Source organism: Mesoplodon mirus (genome assembly GCF_964341445.2).
Source record: "Mesoplodon mirus genome assembly, chromosome: 9".
Lineage (NCBI taxonomy): Eukaryota > Metazoa > Chordata > Mammalia > Artiodactyla > Ziphiidae > Mesoplodon > Mesoplodon mirus.
Genome location: NC_138985.1, coordinates 67,005,639 through 67,028,254, shown reverse-complemented (window position 1 = coordinate 67,028,254; position 22,616 = coordinate 67,005,639). Strand labels below are relative to the sequence as shown.

The window sequence follows — 22,616 nt, the reverse complement described above, 5'->3', positions numbered from 1 at the left end:
GGTATTTTTTACATTAAAAAAAAAAAAAAATCTGGGCTTCCCTGGTGGCGCAGTGGTTGGGAGTCCTCCTGCCGATGCAGGGGACACGGGTTCATGCCCAGATCCGGAAGGATCCCACATGCCGTGAAGCGGCTGGGCCCGTGAGCCATGGCCGCTGAGCCTGTGCGTCCGGAGCCTGTGCTCCGCAACGGGAGAGGCCACAACAGTGAGAGGCCCACGTACCGCAAAAAAAAAAAAAAAAATCCTCCACCATGTACTTTGCGTTACCATTATACACATGCTTTATAGCCTACATCCAGAACTCAGAAATACTGAGGGCAGATTATTAATAAATATAAAAACTCTGGAATTCCCCCAGAATGACCTGAAAAAAGGAAGCATTCAATGATTGTGAAACAAACATACAAAGGTGAATATATTCCCCATATTCCCCTTATCTTGGATATTAATATCTACCCAGAAATGTGCATTCACTATGCCTATTATTCCTTCTTATCTTGAAATTTTTAGCCTCATTATTATGATATTGACTTCACTTGACTTCATTCTTTAAAAAAATAGCTGAACTTTGTCCACAGAGGGGAGGGGGCAGAGAAAATATAAGCCTGAAACATCCTGTGGTGCTTAAAAATAAGAAAGAAGTTGTCAAAAAAGAAGGGGGTGGGGGAGTCAAAAAACACAGAAGCCCCCTTGACAGACCTCCCAATAGCCAAAGAAAGCTAAAACAATTTGAGCAACAAAAAAATGATAGCATTAGACTTTATTCCACAGAATATATATGCATGAATGAGAAAAGGATGACTCCTCCTAACATAATAATTGCAATTAATAATGTCCAAGAAATGAGAATAGAAAGGCATCATCAGGCAAAAACAACAATAATTATTGTAGGCGAGATCCACTGATGCATACTAAAATTAGTGGGTGAAAGTTTGAGGAGAAACAAGGTATCTCAAAATTGCTCCCCATAATACTGTTAAATTACAAAGGGAAAAATACTAACTTTACAGTGGAGAAACCCAGCAGACACCACCTTAACCAAGCGATCAAGACTAATATTATGGGCTTCCCTGGTGGCGCAGTGGTTAAGAATCCGCCTGCCAATGCAGGGGACATGGGTTCGAGCCCTGGCCCAGGAAAATTCCACATGCCACAGAGCAACTAAGCCCGTGCACCACAACTACTGAGCCTGAGCTCTAGAGCCCGCGAGCCACAACTACTGAGCCCACGTGCCACAACCACTGAAGCCTGCGTACCTAGAGCCCGTGCTCCGCAACAAGAGAAGCCACAGCAATGAGAATCCCACGCACCGCAACAAAGAGTAAGCCCACACGCAGCAACAAAGACGCAATGCAGCCAAAAATAAATAAATAAATAAATAAAATTTTTTAAGACTAATATTACTAGTAAGAAGACAATCAGACATCAAGTACTCTCTGATACAATGCACTGAAAAGGATACATCATCACTTCTAGGATATTCTTCCTGAAAATGTAGCCTCAATCTAATCATGAGAAACTGACTGAAAGACTCAAAACGAGGAAGATGCTACCAGAACAAAACAGAACTGAACAGTACTCTTCATAAATGTAAAGGTTACAAAAGACAAGGATAGAATGAGGAGCTATCACAGACTGGAGAAGACTATGATGATACGACAACTAAATGCAATGTGGGATTATGGACTGGATCCAGGAACAGAAAAAAGAACACTACAGGAAACACTAGTGAAATCTGAATAAAGTTTGTACTTTAGTCAACAGTGTTGTACCAATGTTAAATTCCTGGTTTTTTAAATAAATGTACTGTGGTTATGCCACATGTTAACATTAAGGGAAGCTGGGTGAAGGGTAGATGAAAATTCTGTATACTATTTTTGCAACTTTACCTCTAAAATTATTTCAAAATACAAAGTTTTCAAAAAAAGTAATACAGGGAATTCCTTGTCGGTCCTTTCCAGTGGTTAGGACTCTGTGTTTCCACTGCAGGGGGGGCACAGGTTCGATCCCTGGTTGGGGAACTAAGATCCTGCAAGCCTCGAGGCACAGCCAAAAAAAAAAGTAATTAAACGTACATCTAGCAATAAATTTTTGAAGTTTTTAAAAACCCCATCCTCCTACTATCTACTACTAAATTTATTAATCCGTGGCTGAGTAACTTTGCAAAGGCCACTACACTTACTTTTAAAGTTTAAATAGAAAAGAAAAATATATTTTGACTAATCAGCTCTGGTATCATGGCATTAGAAATTCTACAAACTAGATATTCGAGGTCTGATTTTTTTTTAAATCTCACAAAAATAATTCACTAAAAATTATGGTTCAAATACCATTTGAGATACAAGATATAGTTATTCAGAACTGAAATTTAAAGCTACCTAGAAATAGCTCTCCTCAGATCAGTAAAACTGAAAATAAAATAGGAAAAAGTAAAAACCAAACTCCAAGTCAAATTTTATAGCCTGTAACATTAGCAATCAAATTACAGTAAACAAATAAGGATCCATTTAGGAAAACAGTTACATTTACGTACACTTTATTAGTTGTTCTGAGTTTTGCATTTCAGGATTCTCATGACTACTCCAAAAAATGAGCAAAATTGTTTGGATCATGCTTAAAATTCCTTCTGGCTCTAATTCTCTATGACTAAGTTTTTCATGACTCTATCCTGAGTTCCTTACATAACAAACAAGTTCTAGGCAGGCAGAAGATTTTATTTCTGAATTTCAAAGTAAAAATTATGACTTTTCAAAAACATGTACAACTTAGCTCCCATGAAAATGCTTTTACAATATGAACAGAAATAAACTGGATGCTTTTCTCCTTTTTTTCTAACTGCTTTTAAACTTTCTGCTGTCATAAATAAATTCATTAGTCACTATAACAAATTCTGTAAGTTTCTTATTTATTATAAGAAAACTAATCACATTAAAAATGACTGGAGGGCTTCCCTGGTGGCGCAGTGGTTAAGAATCCGCCTGCCAATGCAGGGGACATGGGTTCGATCCCTGGTCCGGGAAGATGCCACATGCTGCAGAGCAACTAAGCCCGTGTGCCACAACTACTGAGCCTACGAGCCACAACTACTGAGCCTGCATGCTGCAACTACTGAAGCCTGCACACCTAGAGCCCGTGCTCCACAACAAGAGAAGCCACTGCAATGAGAAGCCCGTGCACCGCAACGAAGGGTAGCCCCTGCCTCCCGCAACTAGAGAAAGGCCGCACGCAGCAACGAAGACCCAACGCAGCCCCAGATAAATAAATAAATAAATAAATAAAAATTTTAAAGTAGATTAAAAAAAATGACTGGAAATAAAGCCACAACTTTTAAGAACAAATATCTTAATAACAAAATCAGTTCCAATATACACACTTGAATTTGATTATCTAAAAAAAGGCTATGAATTAAAAGATAAACTACATATATAATTTATAACTTTCTTAATCTATAAAACATCTATGAGGACCTAAATCTTTGTCTATATTACAGTACAAATTTTATTCTCTGAATATGTGTTTCTTGTCACAGTACATAAGGAAACTTTTTTATATATGCAAGCTCCATGTGATCACATTCCCAACTGATGTTCACACCAAACATATACAAACCTCGTAATACAAAGTTTTTTTAAAGACGTAAACCACCAAAATCCAAAACACTAACACCACCGAATGCTGGTAAAGATGCAGTCCAACAAGAATTCTCATTCATTGCTGGTGGGAATGCAAAACGGTTTTGCCACTTTGGAAAAAAGAGTTTGGTGGTTTCTTATGAAACTAAATGTATTCCTACCATATAATACAGCAATCATACTCCTTGATATTTACCCAAATGAGTTGAAAACTTACATCCACACAAAAACCTGTGCATGAATGTTTATACCAGCTTTACAGCTTTATTCACAACTGCCAAAACTTGGAAGCAACCAAAATATTCTTTAACAGACGAATGGATGAATAAGCTGTGTTACATCCATACAATGGAGTATAATTGGTTTCCTTCGTAATTCTGGGCATTTCATGTATATTAAAATATTATACTGAGACGGAGTCCATTAGCTTCCCCAGACCAAAAGCAGTCCATGGTATAAACAAGACTAAGAATTTGCTTTAATACAATCCAAAGTCAGTACAATTTTACTACAAAAATCATTCTACAGCAAATTCTGTTATAAATTTCTAAATAAAATTTTTGTGTTTTGTTTTAAAGCAACAGGGTGTATTTTTTTCATATAACAAGCAATCTGGAGGCAGTTGCCTGCTGGCCTTGATCCAGTGGCTCAGACATGTCAGGACAGACATATATGTGCTTGTCTACGCCTTCCCCTCATGGCCACAGGAGGGATGCTGAAGCCCTAGCCATCACCTTTGTGAAGGCAGAATAAGGGGGGAGGGGCAATACCAGGTATATCTCCTCCTTTAAATAAGAGAATTTTTAAAAATCTGTAGATAATGCTAAGCTAAGACAAAAATGAATTTTATATTACTCACATCCATTTTATAGGCAACTTTCCCTATAGAATTTCTACTCTATAAATCCTGTTAATCATCTTTGTGATTTTCATACAGAATATTTTTCTCACCTCTAAGTTATATTATCTAATATCAGTAAGAGCATTATTTTCTCATTTGAAAAAAAAGATCATCAAAAGACTTCTCTTCAATGAAAGACAATGAGGAAAAAACCTTTCTCTACATAAAATATCATGTGACCTATACTAGATATTTACATTCTTATGACTTTTGATAAAGAAAGATACTAATTAATTCAACTTTAGTCACTAGACATGCTTAAGTAGATCATTACAATGGGGTATAACATTTTTAATGGTAATAACACATCTAATTTCATCTAGTTCTGTTTTTCAGTTCTCACCTTGAAATGCTAACACACAATTGACTGTTGATCCTTCTACATAATGTTCAGGCACAGGGGACCATAAAAACGTGTAATAATCACGAGCAGTACTCCATCCAACCTAAAGGAAAACAACAAAAACATGGATATTATAAGTGGTTTAATATGAGTGATATCTTATAGCATATTGTTTTTCACTGCATCCTAAAGTTAAAGCGTGCATTAATGTTTACAAATCCTGAGTATTTTAACAATCACGTCAAACTTTTATTATAATTTTTTATTAAGCTATAACCTAATGCTATAAAAATCTATAACAGCAGAGTTTCTACTATGTATTAAAATGCAACTTGAGGGGCTTCCCTGGTGGCGCACTGGTTGAGAGTCCGCCTGCCGATGCAGGGGACATGGGTTCGTGCCCCGGTCCGGGAAGATCCCACATGCCGCGGAGCGGCTGGGCCCGTGAGCCATGGCTGCTGAGCCTGCGCGTCCGGAGCCTGTGCTCCGCAACGGGAGAGGCCACAACAGTGAGAGGCCCGCGTACCGCAAAATAAATAAATTAATTAATTAAATTAAATTAAATGCAACTTGATATCCAATTTCTCAAGGAAAACCTTAGTACACATATGATCAAATATAAAAACATGTTTCACTTAAAATCTGATTTCACTAAACATAAGTTTTTAAAATTTATTTTATGCCTCGAATTTAACTGTGTTTTTTTTAGTTAGATTTCCCCCTCCTCCTTAAATCCACTAATTAAACTTCACTAGTCTGTCATCTTTAGTTAAGTCTTACCTATAGGCAATGGTAAATTTTGTAAAAATTTATTTTTACCTTTATTCCAAGGTGTTTATATATACAAAAAGACCACCTATGTCCCACCAATCTCTAAAACATTTCCACCTTACAACATGAATATATACATTACATATCTCAGTCTTTATTTTCCAGATGAACTGTACTGTGGTAAATACTGAATATTAGATATGTTTAAAACAGGTACTAGGGCCTCCCTGGTGGCGCAGTGGTTGAGAGTCCGCCTGCCGATGCAGGGGATACGGGTTCGTGCCCCGGTCTGGGAGGATCCCATATGCCGCGGAGCGGCTGGGCCCGTGAGCCATGGCCGCTGAGCCTGTGCGTCCGGAGCCTGTGCTCCGCAACGGGCGAGGCCACAACAGTGAGAGGCCCGCGTACAGCAAGAAAAAAAAAAAAAAAAAAAAACAGGTACTAGATATCCATTTGCCAGTATATTACAAGAAATTATGCATCATCCACAAGGTTTGATTATACATATGTTCTATAATTCTGACCGACTTAGGATTAGAGAGTCCAGAATATTGAAACTGGAAGAATCTTAGTAATCTTTAGTCTCTAAAGGAAAGTTTTCAAACTGTCAGTCACAACCCAGTAGTAAGTGGTAACATTATCATAACCACATTTATTTTTTAATTAGAAAGCATCAGAGGGCGTGAAGGCTAAGTACTGCTTCATGAAAATTTGTTTCAGGTGTATCTGCATGCAACTTTGCTGGGTCAAATCACAGAATCATATTATTTTTATTTCTTTCTGTGTGTCATGGCCAAAAACATTTGAAAGACACTATTCACCTCTTTACAGATGAGAAGCTTGAGGAAACCATGATGTAAGTGATTTTCCTGACCTAAGGCTCAGTTTTTTTCTCTCAGGATTGTTAGAAGGATTACATTAGATGATGAACATAAAAGCAGCACTTGGCAGAGGGCCTGACCCATGATGGGCACTCCATAAATGGTAGTTTTTGCAAGCACAGTACACTGCAGTGATTAAGAGCATAGGAAGTAAGGTCAGACTGCCAAAAAAGATCACTTACTAGCTAAATGACTTCAGACAAGTTATTTCTGTTCCCTCCTCTTTAAAATGGAGATAAAGGCTTATATGTGTATTAAATGAGATACGGCGCATTAGTGGCACCTGGCACAGTGTCTAGCACATTAGTGTTCATTAAACATTACCATTCATTAATACCCAAGGGGACACAATGTATTAGGGACAGTGATCTTGACTCTAAAATGTACTGTCCCTCATTCCATATCCCCCAGTGCTTCTATCATCTCCTGAAAAAGAGCCTATTTGAAGTTTTTCCCAAAAAACACACCTGGTACAAGTCATACCTTGCATTCTTTGTCCCTGTCCATATGGTGGTCTTGAAAGAGATATCAATACTATCCAGAGCTACATCTTTCTTGAAAAAAATCTCCCTAAGTTAACAGGCTCTACCTGGACCAGGTGGTCAAAAGACATGCTAAGCGTACCATTTATTTGTGATGGCTGACATGCAAAACTGCTAACGTCAGAATTACAGATACCTGATTCAAGTGGCACTGGGAATAGCAGTAACAGATACAGTTCACTGTTCATTTTGGAATAAATATTACCCTCATCCTACAAATTAAGAAACTAGTAAATGGCAGAGTCAGAATCTGAACCTGAAGTTCAAGCTCTTAACCACCAGGACACTACTCACTCTCCTCCTAGCAGCATATAAAATACTCTCATACTTTCTGAAATTCCACTTCCTTCCTTCCAACACTGAGTCAATGACTATATAATTCTTAAAAGAACTGCACATTTTTGGATTGGGTTGTTTGTTTTTTTGTTATTGAGCTGCATGAGCTGCTTGTAAATTTTGGAGATTAATCCTTTGTCAGTTGCTTCATTTGCAAATATTTCCTCCCATCCTGAGGGTTGTCTTTTCATCTTGTTTATGGTTTCCTTTGCTGTGCAAAAGCTTTGAAGTTTCATTAGGTCCCATGTGTTTATTTTTGTTTTTATTTCCATTTCTCTAGGAGGTGGGTCAAAAAGGATCTTGCTGTGATTTATGTCATAGAGTGTTCTGCCTATGTTTTCCTCTAAGAGTTTGACAGTTTCTGGCCTTACATTTAGGTCTTTAATCCATTCTGAGCTTATTTTTGTGTATGGTGTTAGGCAGTGTACTAATCTCATACTTTTACATGTACCTGCCCAGCTTTCCCAGCACAACTTATTGAAGAGGCTGTCTTTTCTCCACTGTATATTCTTGCCTCCTTTATCAGAGATAAGGTGACCATATGTGTGTGGGTTTATCTCTGGGCTTTCTAACCTGTTCCACTGATCTATATTTCTATTTTTGTGCCAGTACCATACTGTCTTGACTACTGTAGCTTTGTAGTATAGTCTGAAGTCAATAGACACTTCTCCAAAGAAGATATACAGATTGCCAACAAACACATGAAAGAATGCTCAACATCATTAATCATTAGAGAAATGCAAATCAAAACTACAATGAGGGCTTCCCTGGTGGTGCAGTGGTTAAGAATCCTCCTGCCAATGCAGGGGACACGGGTTCGAGCCCTGGTCTGGAAAGATCCCACATGCCGTGGAGCAACTAAGCCTGTGCACCACAACTACTGAGCCTGCGCTCTAGAGCCCCCGAGCCACAACTACTGAGCACACGTGCCACAACTACTGAAGTCCTCGCGCCTAGAGCCTGTGCTCCACAACAAGAGAAGCCACTGCAATGAGAAACCTGCACGCCGCAACAAAGAGTAGCCCCCGTTCGCCACAACTAGAGAAAGCCTGCACATAGTAACGAAGACCCAACGCAGCCAAAAATAAATAAATAAAATAAATAAATTTATTTTAAAAAAAAAACTACAATGAGATATCATCTCACACTGGTCAGAATGGCCAACATCAAAAAATCCAGAAACAATAAATGCTGGAGAGGGTGTGGAGAAAAGGGAACACTCTTGCACTGCTGGTGGGAATGTAAACTGATACAGCCACTATGGAGAATAGTATGGAGGTTCCTTAAAAAACTACAAATGCAACTACCCTACGACCCAGCAATCCCACTACTGGGCATATACCCTGAGAAAACCATAATTCAAAAACAGTCATGTACCAGTATGTTCATTGCAGCTCTATTTACAATAGCCAGGACGTGGAAGCAACCTAAGTGTCCATCAACAGATGAACGGATAAAAAAAGATGTGGCACATATATACAATGGAATATTACTCAGCCATAAAAAGAAACGAAATTGAGTTATTTGTAGTGAGGTGGATGGACCTAGAGTCTGTCATACAGAGTGAAGTAAGTCAGAAAGACAAGGACAAATACCGTATGCTAACACATATATATGGAATTTAAGAAAAAAAATGTCATGAAGAACCTAGGGGTAAGACAGGAATAAAGACACAGACCTACTAGAGAATGAACTTGAGGATACAGGGAGGGGGAAGGGTAAGTTGTGACAAAGTGAGAGAGTGGCATGGACATATATACACTACCAAATGTAAAATAGATAGCTAGTGGGAAGGAGCTGCATAGCACAGGGAGATCAGCTCGGTGCTTTGTGACCACCTAGAGGGGTGGGATAGGGAGGGTAAAAGGGAGGGGATATGGGGATATATGTATACATATAGCTGATTCACTTTGTTATACAGCAGAAATTAACACAACATTGTAAAGCAATTATACTCAAATAAAGATGTTAAAGAAAAAAAAAATCTCCAACACAGTCTACATCCCTTGCCTGGCTTCACTCATTCCCCTACCCAACCTGGACTTCATGGTCAATTAATCATTTCAATAATAATGCAGCCAAAACCACCCTAGTATTCTTTATCCTCTTGACTTCCCTTCCCAAACTCCCAGTCTGAATGATACCCACTTATAGAATTCTTCACTCAATTCTAGGTGCTCAATCTCTCTAGACAAACTCACAAAATGGGTGCTCAGAAATCTCCTGGTTAACCTACTCCAATTCCCTGTGACATTCTTCCACAGTAGCAAGACCATATCTTCTCCATACTCAAGCCCTCCCCAACTCAGCACATGACCTTGCTCCTCATTACTGAGTGTACTCAATAAATGAGTTCCAGTCCCAATTCATTCAATTAATAGCTGGAAAACCCTACAGATGCCTCTTATGGATTATTACCCACAACTGATTCCCTTCTCTAAGGCTTGATCTCACTTAGAAAATGAAGATCGTCTAAACATTCCCTCTGGGACTTCCCTGGTGGCACAGTGGTTAAGAATCCGCCTGCCAATGTAGGGGACATGGGTTCAAGCCCTGGTCTGGGAAGATCCTATATGCCACGGAACAACTAAGCCGGTGCGCCACAACTACTGAGCCTGTGCTCTAGAGCCCACGAACCACAACTACTGAGCCCAAGTGCCACAACTACTGAAGCCCGTGCACCTAGAGCCCATGCTCCACAATAAGAGAAGCCACCACAATGAGAAGCCCACGCACCGCAACGAAGAGTAGCCCCCGATCACCGAAACTAGAGAAAGCCCGTGTGCAGCAACGAAGGCCCAACGCAGCCAAAAATAAATAATAAATTTATAAAAAATAAACATTCTCTCTGCCTCCATTCTTTTCTAATTCCAATTTATCTTATTCAGCACTAGATTAAAGTTCACCTCTAAACTCTATTACTCTCTGCTTAAAAATTATTCCTCAGCTAAATATTAAAGCAATCTATGTGATCCAAACTAACTTTTCCCATTCATTTTCTAAAACTGGTACCTGTCCCAGGAAAATTAAATTTCTTAACACCTTCTCAAGCACACAACACACTTTCCCTTCATTCCTTCCCCTTAAAATTACTACCTGGGCACTTTCTCCCTGCCTACCTTGTCAATATCATATCTATCAAAATCATTCTGGACAGCAATCAATTTGCAGTACACGTCAAGTGTTTAAAAACATTCAATGCCATAAACATGGCAATTCCACTTCCAAGAACTTATCCTGTGAAATACAATGACAAACAAAATAAAAACAGATACAGAGATCTATATTAAGCATTGTTTAATGGTAAACATTTGGAAACATTTCCATGAATTCCACAACGCATCAATAGCATGTGTGTATACTTTATCACACACAAAGTATGTGTATAATTATTAATTATAGATATATGCCAATATGTTAACAATGCTTATTCTAGGTAAGCATTAAAATAGTATTAAAAGGTGATCTATTTTCTTCCTTGAGTCTTCCTGTATATTTCAAAATTTTTAGTACATGCTTAAACTTCCCACTAAGTTTTAAGTATCATCCAGGCAAAAAAGACAGAAAGCGTATTCTATACAAACTTATTTATCATGTATGTATTTATGTAAGTATTACTGCTTAGAGAAAAGTTACGGTCCTTGGAGTACACAAGTTAAGAGATAATAGTTTAACATTATCAAAGCCAAAAAATAAGCAGGCAATGACAAAAAAGGAAGCTATAAATCAACTCATATAAAGGAGCCCTATTTGGCACACTAAGTTATTTGGTCTTGCCTTTATCCCAGAGGATGAAGAACCACTTAAACAAGAGTAAGATATGTTCAGATTTTCATTTTCTATTATAGTTTATATAGAGCAGTTTGAAGAACAAACAGAAGAATGAAAGAAAGCAGGGAAAACAGGTGACCTATTGCAATCATCTTAGAAATCAATAAGGAGGGCATGAACTAGGGCTGTGATATTAAAAATGCATTAATAGGTAGGCAGGAAAATAGACAGAATTGGTGTTTGGCTGGACGTGAAGAGAAATTCATAAGCTTTTGGCTTAAACAATAGGCCATTAACTAAAAATGGGGAGAAAAAAAACGGAAGACATAAATAAGTAGTCTGAAAGAAAACCGTGAAGATTCATCTTCTTGAAATACAATTTATCACACGTCAGCCTCCATACCTACATATGCAGACTTCCCACTGCCCATATGGAAAAGTCTGCAAAGCAAATTGTTTAGCCTAACACTGAAGATCCTCCATGGAAAGACTGACGCTTAACTTCATCTCCCTCCACTTCCCTAAATTACGTTTATGTTCTAGTTAAACTAATTCATTCTCATGAACATTCTCACCCCTGTGCCTCTGCTTATGCCATTTTTCCTTCCAGGAATGCCCTTCCCTTCCCTCAATCTCATTACCCTGCTCTATTCTTCCTCTCTGACTCATTCTTGCAGAAAATGCCAATTCTTAGTATCTTTAACTTGTTATTCATCTCTTACATAAAATTTAAACTGATACTGATTTCATAAAAAGCTTACAATGAAGCTTTTGGAATCCATACTGGAATCCATACTGGAATCTAACAAGCCTAAAAAAAATTAAATAAATAAAGAGTAAATGACTCATCTATCCAGCAACACCAAGGGAAAGGGATTCAAAAAGGAACTGAAATATCATTAAATGCCAAAACTTTGTTTTGTCCAATATAGTTTTTCTGCCCTCCTCACGCTATTAGGCCAGACTTTCACTTCTAAATACTCTCAATGTGCCTAATTCTAGCGGCTACTCTTATTTCTACTTTGCTATTTAACTTATACAGACCACACAATCAAAATTTCAAGACCTAATGGTCTTGATTTTAATAAATCACATCTAAAATAAAATAAATTGATTCTTAGGGAGAATCTAAAGTAACCAAGAAGCAAAGTAAGTTTTACTGTTTAGACATTTATGACAATATTTTTGACTGTTCAAAGGACATTTGTATGTTTTGGTTCTCCATTACATCCTCAGGAATTGAAATTGCCAAAAAACTTCCACCACTGTAATGATCATTTCAATGTAATTTTCAAGCATATATTACACAAAATGATTCGCAAAATATTAGAACCGGGACTCTTGCCATCAAAGAATTTACTATTTAGTCATGTAAAACAGAATACTCTTATAAAAGCATAAGACAATATAAGGAATATTTAAACAATGCAAGGCAATAGAAGAGATAATAACATAGTTGTAGAGCTATACAAAATTAATTACAAATGACAAGATAGTAAATGATATAGTAACCCAAAGGAAAAGATCATTTTTTTCAGGTAAGGAATGGAGAAAACAGAAGAAGAAAAAAAAAAAAGGTTTGAAAAAATTTCTTAAGAACTTAAGTGAAGTTGAACCTTTTAATCATAGGGAGGAAAGTGTGGTGAACTGAAGGTCATAACATTTGTTGTACACTACCCTGCACTATTAAATATTTCATGTTTACACAATGTTTTACATTTGATGTTTACAAAAATGACCCTTTAAGTAGAGTTAAGACAAGACTAGTATAAACTACTTGTCAACCTCTTAAGAAGAACATAAAGAGTACCTACATGGAAGAAATATGGAGAAAGTCCTCTTACCTTGAATATACCAACCCAATCTTTTGGATGGGGATGGATATATGGAGTTAAGGTATAATGACATTCTAGGTGTGCATTAGGAAGATAGCTCTTGGCCACATTTTGAAAGATGACATGGGCAAAGTTGGAAGTCTGCAGTGGAACTTCTTGAAAGGATGTCATTGTGAATCTGAAACAAGTAAATCATACAAATTTAATGATAGCCACTAAGAAAAAACTCGTACGTTCAGAAAATACATAACATTTAATGCAAATTACATGGATATTTTATACCATAATTATTGAAAAGACATACTTCTATATTATATTTATATTATATTTAAATATATTTAATATTGGAACTCCTTCTTAAAAATGTGATTAAAGGGAATTCTGGTGGTCCTGTGGCTAAGACTCCACGCTCCCAATGCAGGGGGACTGGGTTTGATCCCTGGTCAGGGAACTAGATCCCACATGCCACAACTAAGAGTTCACATGCTGTATCTAAGACCTGGCACAGCCAAATAAATAAATAAAAATTTTTAATGTGATTAAATATAAAAACACAAACTGAGAAGTAATTAACTTACAATATGGCTCAGAAAGTTACATGAGTTAAAAATATTTATTTATTTATTTATGGCGGAGTTGGGTCTGTTGCTGCGCGCAGACTTTCTCTAATTGCGTTGAGTTGGGGCTACTCTTTGCTGCGGCGCGCGGGCTTCTTATTGCGGTGGCTTCTCTTGTTGCAGAGCATGGGCTCTAGGCGTGCAGGCTTCAGTAGTTGTGGCACGCGGGCTCAGTAGTTGTGGCTCGCAGGCTCCAGAGCGCAGGCTCAGTAGTTGTGGTGCACAGACTTAGTTGCTCCGTGGCATGTGAGATATTCCTGGACCAGGGCTCGAACCCGTGTCCCATGTGTTGGCAGGCGAATTCTTAACCACTGTGCGACCAGGGAAGTCCCGAGTTAAAAATTTTTAAAAACCAAAATCAAAAACAAACTCTCAGGCTTCCCTGGTGGCTAAGTGGTTGAGAGTCCGCCTGCCGATGCAGGGGACACGGGTTCGTGCCCCAGTCCAGGAAGATCCCACATGCCGCGGAGCGGCTGGGCCCGTGAGCCATGGCCACTGATCCTGCGCGTCCGGAGCCTGTGCTCCGCAACGGGAGAGGCCACAACAGCGAGAGGCCCGCGTACTGCAAAAAAAAAAAAAACAAAAACAAAACAAAACTCTCAACTCTCCTGCAAAGCCTAGCCCTCTGCTTCTTTTGCAACCGAAAGCAAATGAGCCAGCAGTGTTTCTATGTTGAACCCTTGAACTTCATCATTTTCCTCCCTCATCTGATCCATCCCGTCCCTCCCCTAGGCTCCTGTAACTGATGCTAACCTCTCTGTGCCTGCATTCCTGACCCACACTCATGATCCCCTGGACCAGCTTTTTCTCAACCCTGGCTAGATATCAGAATCATTAAGGAGTCTTAAAAAAGAAAAATGACAATGAATTTCCGGAAATGGGACCTGGGCGCGCACATGCATGTGTGTGTATATCCACACTTTTTTTTTTTAAGCCTCCCCAAGTAATCTCAATCCTGTATACAACCAGGATAGAGAACTACTACTCAGACTCTGACCCAACCCAACAATTTAAGTCTCCATTAGCAACTCTCACAGATTCCCAGACCCAGGCTGTCTTCTTGGGCTTCTGGTTCATACTTGTTCAAATCTCTCAAATGATGTAAAATCTCAGTTGGTCTACTTGAAATAGTTCAGAGCCTATTTGTTCCTCTCTACCTATACCAATTCTATCCTTTCATCCTACCTTGGCTTCCAGTATTATTGTACTGTTTCCATACATTCACTGATTAAAAATAAATGTATGTATTTTTAAATGTATAGTGCAAATGAAACACATACTGTTGAGAATCTATTATAGATTCAGTGAATGCTCACTGGTTTAGTGAACACCAAGCACCAGCTAGCAGATGAATGGTGAAAGTGGCCTATAAAAATCTGCAAGACCCAAATGTTTTCCATATCTTGTGCTCTACTTTTGAGAAAAAGGATACAACTGAGGATTTACTCAAAACATCTATCTCTGTACAGTGTGTCACAGACTCAGTACAGTCATTGATCCTACAGTATCACATCAGAAACAATGACACTGGCACTTAACTTCTGAGTCATCAAAACAGGAATCTCTGTAACAATGAGAAAAACTGGGACAAGAATTTGGTAACCAAATTATTCTAACTTACTTCACAAATCTATGAATTTTCTACAGGACAAGCACAGAAGTAACACTACTCACTTTTTTTTTTTTTTTTTTTTTTTTGCCATGCTGCATGGCTTATGGGATCTTAGTTCCCCGACCAGGGACTGAACCTGGGCCACAGCACTGAAAGCGCCGAGTCCTAACCACTGGGCCACCAGGGAATTCCCAAAACTACTCACATTTTAACAATTACTAAGACGTCTTTATTGCTAGGAAAATCTAAGACAATATGCTTTTACAAATGTTTCTTTTGCTGATCTGTTTGAAATATTAAGGCAAATTTTTAAAGTTCTGAAATAAACACTTTAAAAAATGTCTACTTTTCCTCTTATGTGTTCTCTGCTTCTGTTACGGTCAAAATACTGCTTTGTACTTACAGGACACACAATATACTAGACATCCCATAAAGAGACGGTCAATCATCAACCTGGAAGCCACTGTGGTAGAATTCTAGGCTGGATGTCTCTCAGCCTCTCCCCACCTGAGGTTTGCCAGGATTCCAAGGTAAAGAGAATGCATTCAGTAATAAACCTCCTGTACCTCTGCACTAACAAAAAGGCTTTATTACCAGCGACCCTACTTCACAGAAGGACTGAACAGTCAATACTCTCCAGCTGGTAACCCAAAGCCTTCAGGAAAGTGAAAAGGTAGCACAAACACTAGAAACTGCCTAAAATAAGTGGAGTCCTACTACTTTGTTTCTTTGAATAGTCTGAGCAAATATGGGCTCAAGGGGATGTCATGATGTTAACGAAGTCACTAATGATAATCTCCTTTCAAGTCAGTGGCTTCCTTTAAAAAAAAACAAAAACAAAAAACCCTTGATTCTGGTTTTGAAAAAAATGTTCACTATTGGTTATAAAATACCCAAGAGAGAGACTATAGTTAACTGAACCAAACTCTTTCAGATACAACTACCAAAACTGAGGCAAGTGAATCAGTAATGTTTTTCTATGAAGAGAGTGAATATTTAAGTTTCTCTGAGATAGATATTCAGTAAGGAGAAAACAAGGCTAGCTTAGGATGAGCTTCCCATGTTTTTAATTAGAAGCCATTGAAGAATGAAACTTTTTTCATAAAACTTGTTTCCTAAAGTAAACTAAATCAACAAAGCAGTAATTATTTGTTATAAAACAAGTTAGTGGAGTTTAAACTTTTGTTTAACCTCAATTACAACAGTGTTTAAAAATCAATAATCCAACCTTAGACTTTTACTTCACTGAAAAGTTTTTAAGGTATAAAATAGCATGAAGGTATATACGTACGTATTTATATATGTACATGTGTATACATGCTTATAAATGCATCAAAAGGGACTCAAAAAGCACACATCATACAATCTTTACTCATGAGGGCTATGTGTGAAAAGAGAACTTAAGAGGACCTTAACTTTTAACTCAACCGACTGAATTTTTACCAGTATATTTAATGTATTCTTTTCATTATTTTAAATAAACACATTAACATGAAATTTCATTTTTAAACCGTCTCCCCAAAATTCAAGTTTTTAATATAAAACCCTAACATCAGACTTTAAATATATTCATGATGCTTATAAATCTTTATAGCATTATAATCTGTAATTATCCCATTAATAACCTTCATTAATCTCTCACCAACACTCCAACCTTTTTAAACATTCCAATGCGACTATAACTATAGAAATATTTTACAAAAGTCATTCCATTCTCATTATTACTTTTTAAATTAATTTTCCAATATAGCTTCTAGTCATAAAGAAGTTAACATGGATAAATGTAATCTGAATGTAATTACAACATGAATCAACCTATTTTAAACAGTAAAATATCTAACTCCCATACTCTTCACTCTTTTTCACTGTTTCACTCTTCACACAGATAGGAAACAGAGTGAAAAGATGGGCAAGCTTATAAAAATGCTGAAATTCACTGAGAATGCTAATGTATCAAGATGATTCACAGGCAGATTTATACACTACACACATGCTCACAGGCACACACAAAGACCCACACACACAAAGACCCACACACCACCCAGTGGAGAAGTAATACACAAAGTCACTGCATCACCTTGTGGTAATGCTTGGGAAGTGTAGCTTCACTAATATCCTGAGTAAAGAACAAACTGTGCCTCAGTTGGAAAGAGGAAATATAGCCCCCACCACAAAAGGAAGTGGAAGCAGCTTTACCGTATCAAATTTTGTTTCCCATTCTCTAAAGTAAAGTACACCTCTAGAAACGTGTACATTCAGATGCAAGCAAAGAATAAGTAAAAGTTTTCTAATTAAGAAAACAGACAAAAAACAAAACAAAATAAATGAACGGAAACCAAACCTGGACATACGAAGAACAAGAGTAGTGGCGGGGCGGGGTGGGGGGCGGATGTAAGTAAAGGGTACAAACTCTTTGATGGAGGACGGAAACTAAAGTTTTGGTGGTAAATATGCTGTAGTGTATACAGAAGTAGAAATATAATGTTATACACATGAAACTAATATAATATTATAAACCAATGTTACATCAATTAAAAATATTAATAAATAAAAAACAAAAATACATGAGAACAGTAAAAAAAAAAAAAAAAAAAAAAGGACCAGACAGATTTGGCTGGGAAAGTCTGAAATACATATACATGCTGCCTGCAGTGCCCTCTCCCATGTTTCCTACTTTATTCCCCAAAGTTCTAACAACTCTAGAGTTCCTTTTATGTGTTATGCTGTAAACTTTGGTCTACAGTCCAATTTTTTTATTTTTGAGGATTCATCAATACCTAAGGAAAAAATAACTAATATGCAGTGGTCACTCAGTTAAGTAGCTAGAATAAGCTTGGGGGGTGAAAGGGGAGGATTTCAATGTTATCTTTACTTCTTCCTCTTGGAACTTTTTCAAGCCCAAACCAGATCTGGCTTTTGTGGTAGTATTTTTCCAGTGGCTCCTGATACACATTTTATTTAACTAGCCCAAAATGTGTAAGCCTTAATCAAATAAAGTAGGAAACTGACCATATTAAGAATTTTTGTGCATTAAATGTCCAGAATCAAATTAAGCTTTTAAATTTAGATAAATATTGTACATAATTTGCCAATTCTAACACTTAGAATTCAAAAAGAAATAAGGTAATTTTGTTCTATGTGATAATATTATTATGGTGATTGTATATATATATATTTTTTAGTCCTTACCAGTTAAAGACAGACAGTAAACTAATTATAGGTGAAATATCCTGTTGTCCAGGATTTGCTTTAAAAACTCCAGGGGAGGGCTTCCCTGGTGGCGCAGTGGTTGAGAGTCTGCCTGCTAATGCAGGGGACACGGGTTCGAGCCCTGGGCTGGGAGGATCCCACATGCCGCGGAGCAACTAGGCCCGTGAGCCACAACTGCTGAGCCTGCGCGTCTGGAGCCTGTGCTCCACAACAAGAGAGGCCGCAATGGTGAGAGGCCCACGCACTGCGATGAAGAGTGGTCCCCACTTGCCGCAACTAGAGAAAGCCCACGCACAGAAACGAAGACCCAACACAGCAAAAAAAAAATAATTAATTAATTAATTAATAAACTCCTATCCCCAACATCTTAAAAAAAAAATTAAAAAAAAAAAAACCTCCAGGGGAAAAAATAAATGTGCTGACAGTGTAATAAACCAAGATTAGCAAAATAGTGGTTCCTTTAACTGTTTGTTCTCCTTCTGGGTATTTTGAAAATTTCCATAACAAAAGTTACTAAAACCAAAGTAGACAAAAATTAGTAATAAAAACTCACATATGACCTTCTGAAATAGAAACACATTACACATAGTGGTTGACAAACTTAGTGAAAGTTTTAAAAAATATTCAGTTAAAACTATATTAACTTTTAAATTAATCTCCGAACTTCAGTCCTGGAGGAAACTGAACATCTGAAGGGAAAAAATACGTCTGATATTCTAATAGCTTCCAATTATTTATACTTCAGCTCAAATAAAGACTATCAGCTGGTTTACAGACCAGAAAAATATTATCAGCAATCTTTCCCGGAGGCAGAAGCAAATCCACCAATCTGTCAATTTGCACTCTTACAGTCCTCCCAATCTCCAGAATGCTTTACAGCTGAGTACCACTACACTCTGCCCAGGTGTCACTCACACCACTTTAATTTTTAGATTGTTTTAAAAGTTGGTTTCTAAAAAGCTATGATCTTGGCTTTTTATTATATTAGAGGGGAAGGTATCTTTACCTTCTTGTAAGAGTTTATTTGGAGCAAAATAAACTTTAAAAGGCTAGAAGTGGATATAGCCAAAATTTTACTTAGTAACATACAAATTCCAAAAGAATGCAATCCAATAAACTTCACATGTGAGGCAATTCCCCCAAAGCAGTAAAAAAGGAGCATAGTTACGATCCTTCATAAATATTTAACACCATTAAAAAGGTTGAAATTTTAATTCCAAAATACCTGTTATTTTTGTTAAGGAAAATATATTTACTATTTACTGGTTAAGTCTACACAAATGTCTGCAGCCATAATTGTAAACAGGTGTGTGCAATTTAACAATGTGATGACTAGAAAACGTAATCAAGTAATCCTTCAAGAAATCAAGTTTATCCTTGATAAGAACGAAAGGAAGGCCTGGCCTCAGCCCCTTTTCCATACCCGAATAGCACTCTGAGGGTAATCAGCCCATTTTTTTTGATTAACATGTTACTCAAATGATCTCTTTAAACACTTTGGGAATTGAGCTCCAAAACTATAATTAGTAATTGTTGCATGCAGCTTGTAGAAATTCTACAATTAGTGGAATGCAGAATCGAAAACAAGATTTATTTTCCCATCCCTGACACAATAGCAATTCATAACTACTTTGTGAAACCTAAATATATATGTAGAGACGCAAGAGGGAAGAGATAAGGGGACATATGCATAACTGATTCAGTTTGTTATAAAGCAGAAACTAACACACCATTCTAAAGCAATTATACTCCAATAAACATGTTAAAAAATCAAAATCAAAATATATATATATGTAGAAAGTCAAATCTCACGGCGTTCTCAAACGAAATTATGACCAATAAGGTAATATATGTTTATCAGTACACACACACGCACACTAATCTCTTAACAAAGATTCCCCGAAACGACAAGCGCCTGTCGGGACTTGTCCACAACCTGCGGACCTCCGGGGGTGTTGGGAGGGAGAGTTGTGAAATCAAGAAAAATTGCCTAAGCAAAGACAAACGCGACTCTCCTCGGAATATTTAAGATCCCCCTTCGAGCACTAGGCGTAAGGCCATTTATAAACAGACAAGAAAGCGTTCACTAATTCTGCAGCCCAGGTGAAGTCGGAGAGCCGGCCCAAACCGCTAACTCCGCCCCCAGCCCGCAGTCAGTCTCCGCCTCCTAATCCACTGGCGACTCAAACCAAAACACTTGGGCTTCACTCCGCACAGGCAAACCCGAGCGTCCCATCCCGACACGACCTAGATGTTTTCCCAAGCTTACCTGCCCCGGCAGCACACACGCTGCCCTCCAAACACTCACCCCAGAGTGGAGCCTCGCGCAAGGCACTTTCTTCTCCGGGGGTCCCCCGCGTCACTCGCCCCCCCCCCCCGCCAAAGGGCCCACGTCCCACACGGCTCCCCCAAATAGCGAAAGCCTACCCAGGGCCACCCCGCCGTGTGGGGCGGCCACCCGTCGCTTTTTCCAACTCCACTGCTAACCGAAGTTGCCCACACCACCGTCACAATCGCAGTCCGGGAGGAAAGGTTTGTCTCGGGAAGGAAAGCATCGTCATTCGGCAGCACCGTCACCACGGAGACCGTTCCCGAGACCGACCAGGCCCCTAGACGCTAGAGCAGAAGGACGTATCGAGCCCCCAAAGAGCTCCAGCGGGCGTCCGCCCCGCGCAAGGCGCTGGGGCGGGCCGGGGAAGGCGCTTACCGAGTGAGGAACTCCTGAGCAGAGGGGAATGTTAGAGAAGCTTCCGAGCCTGAGCCGCCATCAGCCGCCGAACCTCTTCCGCCAACACAGTCTCCCTCTACCGACCGGCTACACCTCCCCACAAGGCCAAAAGCCGGCGTTATGTCACTTCCGTCCACGGCCCGGCCCCTTCCGCCGCCGCCGCCGAGCTGCGTCGGTCTGGGCCAATCGCTGAAACGCCAAGTTGGTCGCACCGTCTTTTAACCGCCCTCGCTCCTGACGCCCTGCCATTGGACCCGAACAGATCCGAATCGGCCTTCCTCTTCGCCGTTTTCGCTCAGAGACCTTGTGGCAACCAAACAGGGTCCGTTTGGATAATGCATTTTTGACTTTTTAATTATTACTGTGACCGAAAGTTAAGTAACTTACCAGTTAAGTGGAAAGGGTAGCCCTGAGTTGTATGAATTAGTACCATGTCATTCCCTGGATCTTTAAAAATCTATCTAAGCGAATCCATTTATTTTGTGGATCGGAAAGTAGAGAACCATAGAAGCAAAGGAGGATCACGCGGCTGGGGCGGCGACCGCTCACTCCTGGGCTCTTTCCCAAGTCCTGGTCCAGTCCGGTGCTTACTTGACTACGAGGTTTTGTTCTCTGTAAATCCTCGGTTTCTCCTAGGAGATTTTTCAGTTCTAATGCTCTATGATTCTATTTCCGCTTGCTCCAGCACTGACCTCGTTCTATGAGTTGTTAATTGCTTTTGTTATCTGTTATTTTGTGTGTATGAATTTAGCCCTGTATTCTCTGTTCAATGATAATTGCTAAAGTCACTTTTTTATACATCTTACCATCCTAGAGTATGCATTCAGTTTAAATTCTAACTCCTCGGAAGCAAGTGTGTTCTGTTCTAATTCACTATGTTCCTGTGTTGCCGTAAAGCCCTGATAAAATTTGCAACATCACCAATGAAGGAAGGATAATAAAGTAGATCAAGTTAAATGTTGAAGCATCTTCTAAATTCAGAACATACAAAATCCTCTTCAATATAATTTACTTCCACATATTTTAAGATTACAATGCCTTTGATAATATAGGTTCTTAATATCTGCTGACTGATTTGTTCCCTATATATTGAAATCTTTGAGCTTGGTATTGTTCTGTATTTCATATTTGATCATAGATTTCAGAAGACTCTTTACAGATCATTTAGTACCAATCTCCATATTTTACCGATGAAGAAAATGGTGTGATAATATCAGTAATCACTCGTGTTACTGGTAGCAACCTAGTAGTAGTCTGTGTCTCTTAGGAAAAGTAAATACAGGGCCCGAGTGGTGCAGTGGTTAAAAATCTGCTTGCCAATGCAGGAGCTATGGCTTTGAGCCCTGGTCTGGGTGAGCAATGAAGACCCAGCGCAACCAAAAATTAATTAATTTTTTTTAATTAAAAAAAAAATGTAAACACAGCAGTGAACAGCAT

General features: G+C 38.6%; 1 protein-coding gene across 2 annotated transcripts in view; it reads right to left on the bottom strand.

Moving 5' to 3' along the window:
* TAX1BP1 (Tax1 binding protein 1) overlaps positions 1 to 21,290 on the bottom strand; it is a 90,985-nt gene extending 69,695 nt beyond the window's left edge. For both annotated transcript variants that reach the window (XR_014295056.1, XM_082633027.1), the window contains exons 1-3: positions 21,159 to 21,290; positions 13,022 to 13,190; positions 4,877 to 4,979 (exon numbers count right to left, since the gene is read on the bottom strand). Coding sequence is in view for 1 of the 2 variants with exons in the window: in XM_082633027.1 (XP_082489153.1) it covers positions 4,877 to 4,979; positions 13,022 to 13,183 (265 nt within the window). In the remaining variant the exon portion in view is untranslated. The remainder of the gene's footprint in view (positions 1 to 4,876; positions 4,980 to 13,021; positions 13,191 to 21,158) is intronic.
* Between the last annotated feature and the right edge of the window lie 1,326 nt (positions 21,291 to 22,616).